We start from the raw sequence: 14529 nt of genomic DNA on the forward strand, positions 1-14529 counted from the left end.
TTTTTAAATATATGGTTGTACGATGCATTTTGATTGTCATGTGTTGATACTCGACAACCCCATAATTCGATGTGTTAAAAAAATCGCTAAATTTACATTGAATTTTATTTGACCTCAAACATCATTTAGAAAACCCTAAGTGCCTTTAATCTGAGCGATAGGTAGGGGGGGGGCAAAGATTCTGGCTTGGGGACCCGCTTCATAATGTGGGGGCCATGGACATAATAGGTTGGGCAAGTGGCTAACATACATTTCTCGTAAAAAAAATATCTGTTCATACAACTTGCACTCCGTGGAGGCCCATATGGTATTCTTAGGATCGAACATGGATAAAAAAGTACTAGCAACCTAACATATTATAGCAACTGAAGAATCTTCTCATTTCATTCCATTAAATGTCGAATCGTTATTAACTTTGAAATTTTGGAATTATAATTTCTTCGAGATTTTTTTAATAGGATTCTCGAGAATTCGAGAAAAGTTAAATAATGCCGAGAAAATAAACCTATCATCTGAATTAAATTAAAATGTTGTCTGCTCAGAATCTGCTTTTCCCTCCTGTTAAATCCTGCTAAAAATCCTCGAATGGCTCTTGTTTCGAAGGGAATATTGTGATTGCTCAGAAAAGTTTAAAAAAATGACAGGGTTTTACATTTCTTTGTAGAAGATGGTAGAAGTCGATTATGGGGAAGCCAGCGGCAAACACATTTTGAAAATAGCCGATATACTGGATTCTTTGTTAGGTTGGGTTAGTTTAGGTTAGGTTAGGTTTTCATTCTTGAATTTTGCCAAATCGGGTTTGACGATTAGCGCGGCCCCGCCTGGCTTCCCTATAACCGACTTGTACAGAGAAGATTATTTTCGAGAATTCTCAAAATCTAAAATTAATAAACTCCTGAATTCTCGAAAAAGTCTATAATTGGACTCAGGTAGTAAGTGTTTGTGTTGTATTGTCATGTTTCAATAAAGGTTTTATTGCAATAACCGATTTTTATTAAAAGGTTAAATTTAATATAATCAAAGTGCAGGGCTCGAAATGGACCGGAACGCACCAGAGCGCCGTTCCGACGTGAAATATGTAAAGTTATCGCTTCGTCTCACGGAAAAATTAATTTGACCGTCTAGATAGACGATAGCTAGATATGTCATAGATATAACAAAAAATCTAGCACACTTATGTTTATAAAATACACATAAAATTTGATAACCTTATTAATATCTTCAGAAAAATTTCGAGCGCTCCGGTTCGTAAACTTTTCTATTACGAGCGCTGTCAAAGTATCAATTTTATCTGTTTGTAGTGGACATGTAAACACATATTTTATACCCACGGCTGCCAACTCGCATAAAATTTATTAAATTCATCGAAAAGCTTAATAGGTACTAATAGAGGTTGACGTAGCTGGAGCTGGCATTCGTCCAGAACTGGACCTCATTGACACTACTCAATAACAGCTTTTTATCGAATGAACATAAAACTTAGTCATATTCGCATAACCGAAACGATTCTGTTATAGGTCTACATACTCGTCGCTGTAGGATTGGTTTCCCGAATAGACCAAATGTTCAGGAGACGAAAAACAAATTTCATAATCCTATATTTAAATACATGGAGATATTTAAATTGTTATTTTTACAGCATATGAATGATGTATTCATTACCATTACAAAGTAATTTAAAGAAAGGGATGGTTCTCGTCCAATTAGATACAAAAAAACATTCTGCATTAAGAGGTCGATTTAGATAAAAACGGATATTCGGGAAACCAATCCTATAGCGACGAACGTCGATTATGAATGGCACTGCTGAGGAAAACATGTTTAGAAGTACCGCTTCAAGTTACTCCCACCTTCATACTACCTTCTTACGTTGTTACTCACGAAGTGATCTCATGGTTTTACTTTACAGTCAACCTCCGTTCACCACGTTAATCAGTTTCGTACCGTTAAATTGTCCATTTAATTGCAAACCAACCTTCCTTATTTTACGTCAAATCAATTAAAAAAAACAATGCAATAACATCGGTTCCGTCTCATAATTTGATCTTTGTGCAAGTTGCAGGTTTAGTTCGGTGTTACCAGTCGAAAATATTATTAATTTGTGTGTTATAAATCGGCTGTGTTGAAATGTGGAAAATAGAATGTGTATTTTGGTATCACAAATGTCAATATTATTCAGGTATTAAAATCGTATGGTTAATGTACTGAATTATATTAACTGGATAAAATAATAATATAGTGTTTTGTTGAAAAATCAATGTGTTATTTTATGATATGATATAAAAAACAGTGAAAGTACAAGCTGTGAAAATTGCGAATTTATATTTATAAGTTTAAGGTCGAATTATTGTTATCGTAGGTATATAAATACAATTAGACGGTATTTTTGTATTCAATCTCAAGCAGTTACACATTATAATAGAAAGAATCATGCTAAATACTAATAAATTAATAACAATCAATAGGTCCTGATTACGAGGGGGGCTGACAGGGCTCAAGTCTGGGGTCCGATGTGGTGGGTTGTCAGATAAGTGACATAAACATACATCACAATTTTTCTCTAATAGTAAAAAGAAATTGCCTGCGGCGCTATTTTCCTTCAATACCTTTTTCCTTTTTGATTATTATATATCAATAACTCGACAACTTCATAATTTAAGTGGATATAATTATTAAAAAACACCAAAAATTGCTAAAAAGAATACCCTTAATTTTACGCGAACATCATTTGGGAAACACTACGTGTAGACTGTAGAGCATTGTCTATTATTTTAATACACTTACCTGACAAATTTATTGTAGAAGATGACTTTTATTAGCTTCACTATTATAGGTGATTTTTGTTATTTTAATTGTATTATTGAAACACAATTGCACAACATTTTGGGCCCATTGTAGGACCCGTTCTCAAGGTTAGAAAATAATACTCATCTTACGCCATCTACTGGCCGCCAAATATTCTAGCCTGGGGGCCCGTTTCAGGATGTGGGGGCCTTGATTTGGGGCGAGAGTATTTATAAAGTTTTTCTTTTTCCTCACCCCAGCATAGTAGGGGTTCAGCGAATGACTGACAATCAACCCTCGTAAAACGAATATTAAAACGTCTTGATACGGTACAGGATCATAATATTAATACGTTTTATATTGGAACGAAAATTACGGTTGACTGAATATCAATCCTAAATGTTTAAATTAGAATTTTATATGTTTTTGTGAATAGAATGTAGAGGGTTATAACTTGGTGTTATAAATAAACAAGAGAAAAATTATTAAAACAAGAAATTTTGTTCAAAATCTGTTGATAATCTTAAATTGATTCAGTCCACCTAAATGAAGTGTTGTGAAATTTGTCAGATACATCTCTAGTTTGTAATGGCTGACTAGTTCCAAATTCAAAATACTTACATTTTCTAAGATGGTGGAGTTAATGAGTGAAGTGTCATCGATCGGGAGAGATGGAGCTGTGTGTGGAGAATGGTGAATTGATCGCAAATTGGAGCGGATTTGTCTGCAAAATGAAGCCGGCTGTCCGAAGGTTTTTTTGCTGCAGCGTGTTTGCAGCCTCCGGCGTTGTCGCTGTCTATGTTCTGGTAAGCGAAAGAGACAATTTCATAATAATAATTGGCAACAACTTGTTTGATAATATACAATAATGTGTGCTAACATCCTGTGCTTGGCACTAAGCAAGTTACGTAGAAAATCCAGTTAGGTATCTTTCCAATTAACATACAGATAACGAGATAACAATTATCTCAGACATACCTAGGTATACTTCTTATAGCAAGTGGGTAATTAATTATGGATAACTCCATAATTACCAGGTGGCAGTACCATCTGTCAAATTCTTGGACATAGCTTGAACTTGTTCATTTGTTAAGGTTATACTTCAGCTGGGGCACGGTCTAAAACGATCGTGACTACGCGACGCGAAGATTGTGCAAACGACGCGTGCAGAACAAAACATAATTTGTCATAAAAAATCAACATGCGTCCATTTAATGTTATGTTTATTGTTCTACTAATAATAATAATATATTAATTGAAATGTTTTCTTTTTCAAGTAAATGGGTAACGTTTTTTAGTCATCTTTACACGATTTAAGAATTAATTCCCCCGACGCCGTCACAAAACAAATTGACGTGTCCACAGCTCGACTTTCACTCTCCGATTGGCAGCGAGTCCTAAATTTCGTCGCACCTATAGTTGAAAATTATTTGCGTTTCACTGAAATATGCTCTTACGCGACGACGCTCTTTCTCATCCATAATGTTCCTAATTTTTGATTGATTGTGTATTGCATGGGGGGGGCAAACTGCAGCCCGCGGGCCGCATGTGGCCCGCCGGGTATTTTTTTGCGGCCCGCCATCATTAATTGTACTTCTGATTACGAATAACTTTTTTATATATTTTTTAAAAAATATTGACAATAGATTAAAATTTGAAGAATTTCTTGTTTCGTAAATGTATTATCTCAGTACTTCTTCCTTGCGTCTCGTCTCACACTATGTAACCACTATTTTCTACGTTGAACATCGATTTCAATAGATATTGATAGTGTGCCGACAGAGCTACAACTTGAGATTATTGATCTGCAGTGTGACACTGATTTAAGAGAATTGCATCGTTGTGAAGAAATCTCCAAATTTTACAATGCCATTAATTCAGACAATTTCGACCAACTTAAAGATTATGAAAGAAAAATGTTCGTTATTTTTGGATCAACCTATATATGTGAACAAACATTTTCGATCATGAACCTCAATAAAAATTCTTTACGATCAAATATCTCCGATGCCCATTTAGAAGCAGCTTTGAGAATATCAACTACAAAATTAACACCTGAATTTAAAAAAATGTATATCAGTTTCATTCTTCTCATTAATTTTTTTGTAATGTTTATTTTTCGTGATAATAAATAGTGTATATCTAAAAATGGTATTTTACTTGCGGCCCGCCGCCCATTTTTAATTCTTGAATTTGGCCCTCCATCCAAAAAGTTTGCCCCCCCCTGTGTATTGGATAACACATTAATTTCTCATCTAAACGCCACTTTGTTGATTTTTTAAATTTTCGTTTCGATTTATTCACTTCATCATAATTAATAATGAATAATTAAATTATACGCAAAAAAGTAACATTTATAATATATATAGGTACCTAAGATATATATTATATATCTATTTATACAACATTTTGGAGATAGTGCGTTTAAATGTGCATTTTAGTGCAGGGCTTAATGAAACAAAAAAAACTAACCAGCACCATCTGGAAATTGTATTCTTAGTTCAGTTCAATGAAAACAAATAGTATGACTGATAATAGTGATAACGTTTAGTGTGAACTTGTTATGTCGAATCTTAACAGCCTACCTCTACCCCTCGCCACTGATTCATATTTTAATATTTTCGCCTGCGGTACTCATGCACTGCATATTTGCAGATGTAATTATTTTTCGATGTGTTCATTAAATAGTGTCAAGAATTAGTGGGAAATAATAGATACTTATATACATAGCACTTAATAATGATGTAGAATGTATCTAAACAAAATTGGAAAATGAAAATGGTAAGGTGGTGTATTTCGAGGGTATTTTTATGGTTAGCACTTTGACCATAATATATGTCATTACCGATTGTTTTATATGTAAATGACTACCAAATAATATGCTTGATACACTTTTAGGCTGCATTCGTTCTGCATCTATTGGAGATGGTTTCGATGACGTAACTCTTAAAGTCAGTACCCAGTCAAAAGATAAGGCTTTCCTAATATGTAAAAAATTCTATTAACCGGTCCGTGGGAGCTGTTGCAGTCATCACTGATTTTCATTAAAAATTACAATATCACTATATTATCTGACTAACCATCTGTTATTGTAGAATGTAGAATATCATAAAATGCAACAGCATTGTTGTCCGGTGACTTGAAGGTCACGGGTTTATTTCTCACGACACATGGTCAACCTGATTAAATATCATGGGATAATACAATTAATTTATTAGGAAAAATAATTAGATATATATATATATATATATGATTTATATATATTTAGAAAATGTTATAATACACATTGGAGACTGAAACTAAGAAGCCATCCATAGACTGAAACCGTATGCGGCTTAGAACCGTGTGCCATACTAAACTTATGATTTCTGTTCATGAAAATATATTTTCACTAAGTTTGTAAGAGTAAAAGTATTTTATACAAACGGATACGATTAGATACTCATCTATACCTAACGTTGATCATTTATTTTTTTCCTCACATCAACTAATTTTTAGGTAATAGTATGTGTATTCAATAAAATACATAATATATTTATTCATATTTTTTATTTATTAATGAAAAGATCAGAAATGAACACGCAAAATAAATAATTTGTGTGATATTTTTCTGAAGAACAAAGTATGTTTGGTTTTGATTTCAAATAGGAATGAAATTCTTGGCAGGACTTTTAAAAATTTACTTTTTTAATTAACATGCTTTAAGAACTGGGACTTGCAACTGTGTTTTTACTATCATTTTTTTTCGCGCCTTTTTTTGGAATTGTTACCGTGAATTGCTCTCTTTCTGAAAACGGGATATTTCGGCGTCCCGAAGCTGTGCTTGGGGACAATGGGATAGGCTACCTAAAGACGGGACGTATGGTCACATTACCTATACATCGTGAAAATATATTTCCATGAACAGAAATCATAAATTCATTATGGCACACGGTTCCAAACCATGTGCGGTTTCAGTTTATGGATGGCCTGTAACTACGATCTACGCGATGCAGGTCTCACGATATGGCTAGAGGCACGAGACGTGGCGATGGAGAGAAGGAAATGGCGTGACCTTGTGCTTGCTCTATGCCTTGATACCGGGGATTGATAGGGTGAAGTAGTAATTAGTACTTAGGAAACTTAGGTCAGACGAGAATTTTATTATAATGGCATCATTTCTTGTCATTGTAATAAATTGATTAGAATGAGGTTAACAACATTTTAACTCATTACGTGCGTCCAACGCAACTATTTCGTTGCCCATTAGATATAATTAGCATGTTATTTAAATGTGGTAATTAATGACTTAGTAATTAACAGGTTCGCAGTGAATGAGTTTTAAACTCGGAGGTGGAGTAAACAATATTTTTAAATAACTGTAATTTTTTACTTTCAAGAGGAACTAAATTTACCAACTAGTTAACCTGTAAATGGAAACTCTGCCATTCTTGGTGGTATTGGTTTGCGTATCTTTGATAATTATCATAGAAATCGAGGGCATCCACTATTTGTACTCCCAAGGTGCATAACTAACCTACCATTGGTAATGTCAATTGGGAGGGCAATAACTCTGTTCAACCAAATCACTTAAGATATTGACAAATTCCACCTGCGTGAGAATGAGTATTAGGTGGGCATTGTTTTATAAATTCTTAAAATAGGGTCTGCTTAGCTCATTCGGTGTAGGTACTTCCTTGTATCTAATTTATATATTTTTTTTGTATTTACAATTTTCTACTGTTTAATGCTGATCTATTTTTTTATATAATACCTACTGTTTTATTAATTTTTCTTTTCTTCTAAATCTCATGTTGTGAACATCGTAAATGAATAATTTGAAATGTTCGCTATATGAAAAAATAAATAAAATTTGAATTTATTTTTTTATTATTATAGATTAAAAGTTGTAGGTGGATTTGTCATCTTTTGAAACTATACGATTCAAATAACAACATATAGATTTATAATAAACTATTTCGTATGCGACTGATGATGATGAAACCTAAATAATAAGCTTAGTTCACACGCCGTATCAATTTGCGTAAACAACGCATTTCCAAAATGACCTGTGATATTATTATTGAAAGTGTGGATAACAAGTAATTTTCCATAGAGGCCGTGAAAACTAGCAACTTTCATTTTTTCACCTGGTATGTGTAAGGTATTGCCTCAGTAATGATTTATTATCGATTACGCCAAGGTGAGATGTATTGCTAAATTATTATGTATTTCGTCAAGCGAATTATCATTAAGTACCTGTTTTATTGAAGGTAGTAAATCGTATTTTACCGCAAGGTCACACGAGGAGAAGAACTCGATTATCGTCTTATGAAATAATGATGGTATAAACATAAATGGAGCTCGATTCCGCTTCACTGTAAATAGTGATCATCATCATTCATCATCATTATCATACGCCAGGGTCTATCCACTGCTCGATGAAAGCCGCCTCTAGATTCTTTTCATTTTAGTGTATAAACGAGAGGTGATTCGTCGATGTCTGATCATCCACATGTGCCAAGTTACCGACGCATCGCAAGCGTATGATAATGATGAATCTGATAACGCCAGGATTATTGAAGAGTTTGCAGAGTTCACGATTGTAGCGTTTTAGCCAGAAGCTATGAGTACCATTCAAGATTTTATAGTGAAGTCATAAATTTCGAGTATTTCAACGTAAAGCGTTGAAGATTGAAAATGGGCCCCGAAACAGTTCACGGTGCATATTTCTCACAAGTTAAAATATAATTCAATCTAGGGGCGGCAGATTATATGAAAGTATGGTGAAGCAGGCAAGTATGGTGAGGCAGGTTGGTAATCAATTTGCGGCAAAATTTTCACATTAACATTATATTATATGGGTGCGTTATAATGACCAAAGTAAATTCTCCGTGATGCCCTGCACTTTTTTTTATCGCGTCGCTATTTCTCGTAAGTTGTCGGCTATTGTTGGCCTGCTTCATTCAGTTATATGAGAAAGCCGATTACTTGTCCCTCTTTTTAATTAATACCTCTATGACTTCAATAGTGCCCAAAGCATAATAAATTCCCTGCAAAAAAATCAAATATAACATACATATTTTAATAAAACATATAATTACTTGTAGGTACACAAAAAATAAACATCAAAAAATGATTATGTGCCATTACTGTCATCTTCAATAATAATTATTTGTTGTTTGTCATATTGTCATAGTTGTTTAGAGGTAGTTGGAAATTATTATTTTTATTTTATTTTTTATCGTGGGGGGTCTCAAAATCAGGGAGTCCCTTGGGCCTTCAAGTCCCTAAACCCGTCACTGCCTAGTCTAGTACCAATAACAAAAAAATGTAATGTACCTACTTGAAAACAGGTTTTTATTATATAATATTATTATAAATGAATATCTGTGAAACGAAGAAACTGCATAGAATTTTGCGAAATATCTGTAGACGCCATCTGACGATGTCGTTATTAGGTTTATAGCTCCTTGAAGAGTCTGACGTCGTCAGATTTATTAAAAGCCGGCTACGTGAGATTTGTGGAGGATCAATCACCGACAAAACAGCTCAACAGAAGGAAAGCGGAGTACGAGAAGATTGGTTCGATGGGTTGATAGTATCTAGAATCACTTGTCAGAGTTGGAAATTAAAATAAACTGGAGAATCAGAGTGGAGGAGTCTACTTAATAAGGTGGTCAAGGTCTACTTCGGGCGGTCACTACTCAGAAAAGAAGAAGCAGATGAAATGTGTTTTCCTCAGTTAATAACCCACTGAGTTTTAAAGAAATGAAATTGATTTTCATAGTTACCTACTATGTAACTAGTAACTATAATTATTCAATTACTTAAGTCGATTGCGCAAGTATTTTATATTCTGCTTAACTCTACCCATTTGATAATACATATATTGGCTTTCCACCAAGAATGATTGCCACTATTGAAGTGGTCATTAAAAAGGGAAATGTCCTTGATTTACATTTAGCACTTAAATTACACAGTAGGTACTAAGTGGGTACATGGACATACTGAATAGCAACTAGGACCCAACTGAACAAGTGCATATTGTGATATTGTCACGACTCTGAGGAATGATCGGCATGCTGATATCTGTAGATACGGTGACCATAATTTTATTTGAATATAAATGTGATCACATATTTTAATTTAAAATATGTCTATATTTAGCCGCATATTTTTTCTGACTTATACTGGTGTTCATAGAAACTGCCAAACTTGGTTGTATTGATTTGTGTGTCCCTGGGCGTTAGACCCTAGGAACGGAAAAATACAAATTATTGGGAATAGGACAAATGGGCGCCAGGATAATTTGGCGCTGCACTGTCGAATGAAATAAATAGACGTTCGTTAGGATTTTATACAGAAAGTAAACGAGGAATTTCATTCAGTTTTATCTACTACTTAGTACCTAGTTTTAAATTATTTTGCTGTTAAGATAATGTTTTTATTGCGGATTGACAATTATCATGCCTGAGGATTTATATAACAATAAAAGAACTCTCATCTCGTTGGGACTTAAATATATGCACAATTAAATAATTATTTACGTGTACCTACCTATATATTTAAATTCTCACCAAGCATTAAATGACAATATAATAATTAAAATATAAAATATAATAATATTAAGTATGTATATTAAAAGTACATACATATAATTCACGAACATCTATTTATTTTCGAATTTCATTCGATTGCGTGGAACACTATTGACATTAAATGCACACGAACGCGATTGCACTTGAATACTGGTATATTTTAATTTATTAGTTTATTGCGTTCGAATGTATGAATAATAAGTCATAGATTTTGTATCGCAGCACAGTGGTGAGATGACGCACAGGCTTAGACTTGTTATATGACCGCTCAAAACATGTTTAAAATTAAAAAAAAATCACTGTTATTCATTTTTGTTAACAATACTATTGTAACCTAACCGAAAAAAAACTCATAAATTTAAAATGTGTTTAAAATTTTAAAATAAATAAGACTTGTCGACAAGCGGAGCTCAGCGTATTTTTAGCGATTCTATTGAAGCCGATACACAGTCTGAGTTCCCTGAGCCGATACGTATTTCAAATACTAATAATATGTAGTTGGTTTTAGTTTCAGTTGAGTATGAAACTTTTGTCGCATACGCACGCCAATCGCTCTATATAGTATTCCAAATACTAGTAAGTATTTTGGAACAAGTTTATATACTTAGTATTTTTTATACTGGTAGTAAGTATACTTTGTCTTAAAAATCGACCAGTTTTCCCATTACAGTACCGATATACTTTAATTGGTAAAACAAAAAATTAACGAAACACGAGGGCTTTCGAAAAAATACTTAGAGGACAACGTCTTAAAATAAATGACTGTATTCCACAGTAAAGAACGTATGGTCACCGTACCAATAGAATATACAGACAGTAATCAATGTAATCATGGACTCGACAGGATGTCTTTATTGACTGACATAAAGTGAGTCAGGTTGTTAAACCTATCATCTCAACAACTATAGGTAATGGCTTTGCATCAAAACGCATCAGATCAGTAACGTAACTAGTATCCGCATTAGAATGGCCTCAAGACTCCGTTTACGAAAATACAATAAATGATTTACATATTATATTTTTAATAATTATCATACATACATGGAAAATGCATTCATATTTGGGTCGTATTTCTTTAGTTGTGGTGAGTATTTATTGGTTACATGTAAATTGTACGTCAAACATTTCACCGTGGCACAGTTCGCCTTGAGGTCTCTTATCGGAAAGAGATGACTGTGTAGTATACGGTCTACAATTTTATTAGATTCAATATGAATATTAATTCAATTTTCATAGCTGATTTTAACCTAATTAAAACCTAACCTAACCTAACAAATAATCCAGTATATCGGCTATTTTCAAAAATTGTTTGGTGCTGGCTTCCTGTAATGTGTAAACCGACAAGAACCGTGTTTTATTTAGACATGAATTTTATGTCAGTACTATACTACCCAAAGGGGTTGGACGGTCTTCTCAATGCTTACGGGACGTACACATTTGTGTTTTTGCTAATCGCTTTTCAAATACAAATAACACGTTAATTACAAAATCAATTAAAAGTGCCCGTAGCCATTGTGTAATACGGTCATATATATTTCCGATACAACATTTCACGGTGAAGTGCGATACGGCGAACTGCATACGTACAAGTTTCCGGACACGTACGAATGACCTCAAGACTCCGTTTAAGAGAATGAAACAAATGAATTACATTACTTTTAAATTCTCATACTTACATGACAAATGCATTCATATTTGGGTCGTATTTTTTTAGTCGTGGTCAGTATTTAGTACCGATAGAGACAAGATTGCAATATTTGTGCGAGGCCTCCAAGTATGAAAAATCCAATGAAATTCAACCCTGCCATACAGAAGACAACATTAGCAAAGGGTGGAGGTAGGTTGTTAAGATCCGCCATAAATAGTGCACATTAAACTTTGTTAGTCATACGTATTTGTTTTTATTGAACTAAGATTAAAATAATTTACAAACGGTATTTGTAAGTTTTTAAAAATCAATTAAACCCTGCCGAACCAAACCATAATATTTTTGGTATATATTGGGCGATACGACAAAATTGTGCACACTTTTTCATTCATATTTATTTGTTTTCGATGAATTAAGAATACCACATACTGTTGGTTCATTTTTCAACCTGATCCTAATCCAAACTATAATAGAAAAAATATATTATTCTATCTATACAATATTCAAAGTTATGTATGATTTAATTGCATAATTTTAGATATTTTATAGATAAACGAGTATTTTTTGACTATTGATTATCTATTAATTATGGCTTCGGCTTAATTGAATTTTAAAAACTAACCAACACCATCTGCAAATTCTAGTATGTATTATTTCAATGAAAACAAATACGTATGACTGACAAAGTTGAATGTGCACTATTTATGGCGGATCTTAACAGCCTACATCCACCTTTCGCCACTGGAAGACAGATCACCTGGTGTCAAAAGTGGTCTATTCAAGGGTGACAGCAAAGTATAAGTATAGCCGATTTTATTTCCAATGTAGTGATCCTAAATATCTTTATTAGAAATAGATCGAAGATTTTTAGAATAATGGGATCTAATTTTCTTCATATTTCTTATTCTACAGTTCAAATACTAGTGGTAAGGGATGGGGGTAGGCTGATAAGATTCGACATAAATACTGCATACTAAACTTTTATTGATTTTCATTGAACTAAGAATACAATTTTAGTCAAGCCCTGCGTAACCAAACGATAATCAATAAAAATATTCTTCTGTCTATAAAATATCTAAAATAGTGTATGGTTTAAAGGCATAGTTTTAGATATTTTGAAGATAAACGAGTATTTCTTTTTACTATTATCTACTATGACTTGGATTAAACAGGGTTTAATTGAAAACAAATAAGTTTGACTGACAAAGCTAAGTGTGCACTATTTGTGTCGGATCTTAACAGCATACAGTCCCCCCTTCGCCACTGTCAATAATGTACGATGTATGATTTATCATCATCAGGGGCGCGACAACCCGGTGTGGGTCCTGGCCTTCTCCAACAGCTCCCTCCACCTATCCCTATCCAGTGTGGCCGCTTTCCAATTCGGTACCCCCAGAATACGGCAGTCACTGGCAGCTCCATCCAACCAGCGAATCGTTGGCCTCCCTCTTCTTCTACGTCCTATTGGATTGCTGGACATCACTTTCTTTGGCGGTTCATTGTCATTCATACGGTGCACATGACCTAGCCATCGCAGTCTCCCAATCTTAATTGGTTGAACTGCGCTGCAATCTTCGTACAGCCCGTGGAGCTCAGCATTATATCTTCTCCTCCAATTGGTGCCATCCCTGATCGGTCCATATATACGGCGGAGAATTTTTCTTTCAAATATGTTCAGGGCTCGTTCATTTCGCAGAGTTAATGTCCAGGTTTCCGATGCGTAGGTGAGCACTGGCTTTACAAGTGTCTTGTAAAGAGTGCTTTTAGTTCGGCGAGATAGTATGCGGGACTTAAAATGTCTTAACAGGCCAAAGTAGCATTTATTCGCAGACATGATTCTCTTGTTGATTTCTTCTGTAATATCATTATGTCGAGTTACAAGAGATCCAAGGTATATGAAACTGTCGACGGTATCAAACTTGTATGCACCAATATCTAACTTTGGTGCGCCTTCTCGTGGTGTGACATAGACAGGCATGTATTTAGTTTTGCCTCGACGATGTATGATTATAAAAATCAATTTTTTTCTTGTAGTTCCATAATTTTTTAAAATATGATTGGCACTACGGTTATGGTTTCCCTTGGTTACCTCTAAAACACGTCTCCATTTAAGGGCACGGGTAATGGCTTTAGCGAAAACTGTAATTTTATTTAATAATGTACGAGTATTTGAATAATATTTTTCATTTTAAATAATCAATACGGAAAAATAAAAAGATTTTGAGTCCCTAGAATTCATGTTACATAATATTATAGTTATTTTTATCATTAAAATGTAATTTAATAAATTCTCTCGAATGTTAGAAAGATTTTTTCAATACCTAATTCGTGGTTTTAATCGATTTAAAAAAGAAGTCATATTAATAACTTTAAATCTTTTTTATTTACATAATATGTATCGAATCTAGCGTTGGTCTCTGGGACAGAGACTTGTTTTCCAAGAAGATTTTCGTAGTAGGAAATTATATTATGCAATTCTTTAGAGTGCAAGCAAGGTGGCATGCATGCTAAAGATTC

At 33.8% G+C, this 14529-nt stretch overlaps 1 protein-coding gene across 6 annotated transcripts in view; it reads left to right on the top strand.

The window, feature by feature from the left end:
* The first annotated feature begins 1900 nt into the window (after positions 1 to 1900).
* The window catches only part of Rcd6 (Reduction in Cnn dots 6), a 41079-nt gene continuing 28450 nt past the window's right edge, over positions 1901 to 14529 (top strand). Inside the window, exons 1-2 of one of the 6 annotated variants that reach the window (XM_085942711.1) lie at positions 1901 to 2179; positions 3221 to 3590. In XM_085942711.1, the coding sequence (XP_085798837.1) occupies positions 3456 to 3590 (135 nt within the window). In that variant the 5' untranslated portion in view covers positions 1901 to 2179; positions 3221 to 3455. Of the gene's footprint in view, positions 2360 to 3196; positions 3591 to 14529 lie in introns of all 6 variants that reach the window. The other 5 variants (XM_085942712.1, XM_085942715.1, XM_085942713.1 and 2 more) reach the window with 5 other exon arrangements.

This window comes from Rhyacophila brunnea, unplaced genomic scaffold (genome assembly GCF_057557595.1).
Source record: "Rhyacophila brunnea isolate RB1 unplaced genomic scaffold, BYU_Rbru_1.0 scaffold_15, whole genome shotgun sequence".
Lineage (NCBI taxonomy): Eukaryota > Metazoa > Arthropoda > Insecta > Trichoptera > Rhyacophilidae > Rhyacophila > Rhyacophila brunnea.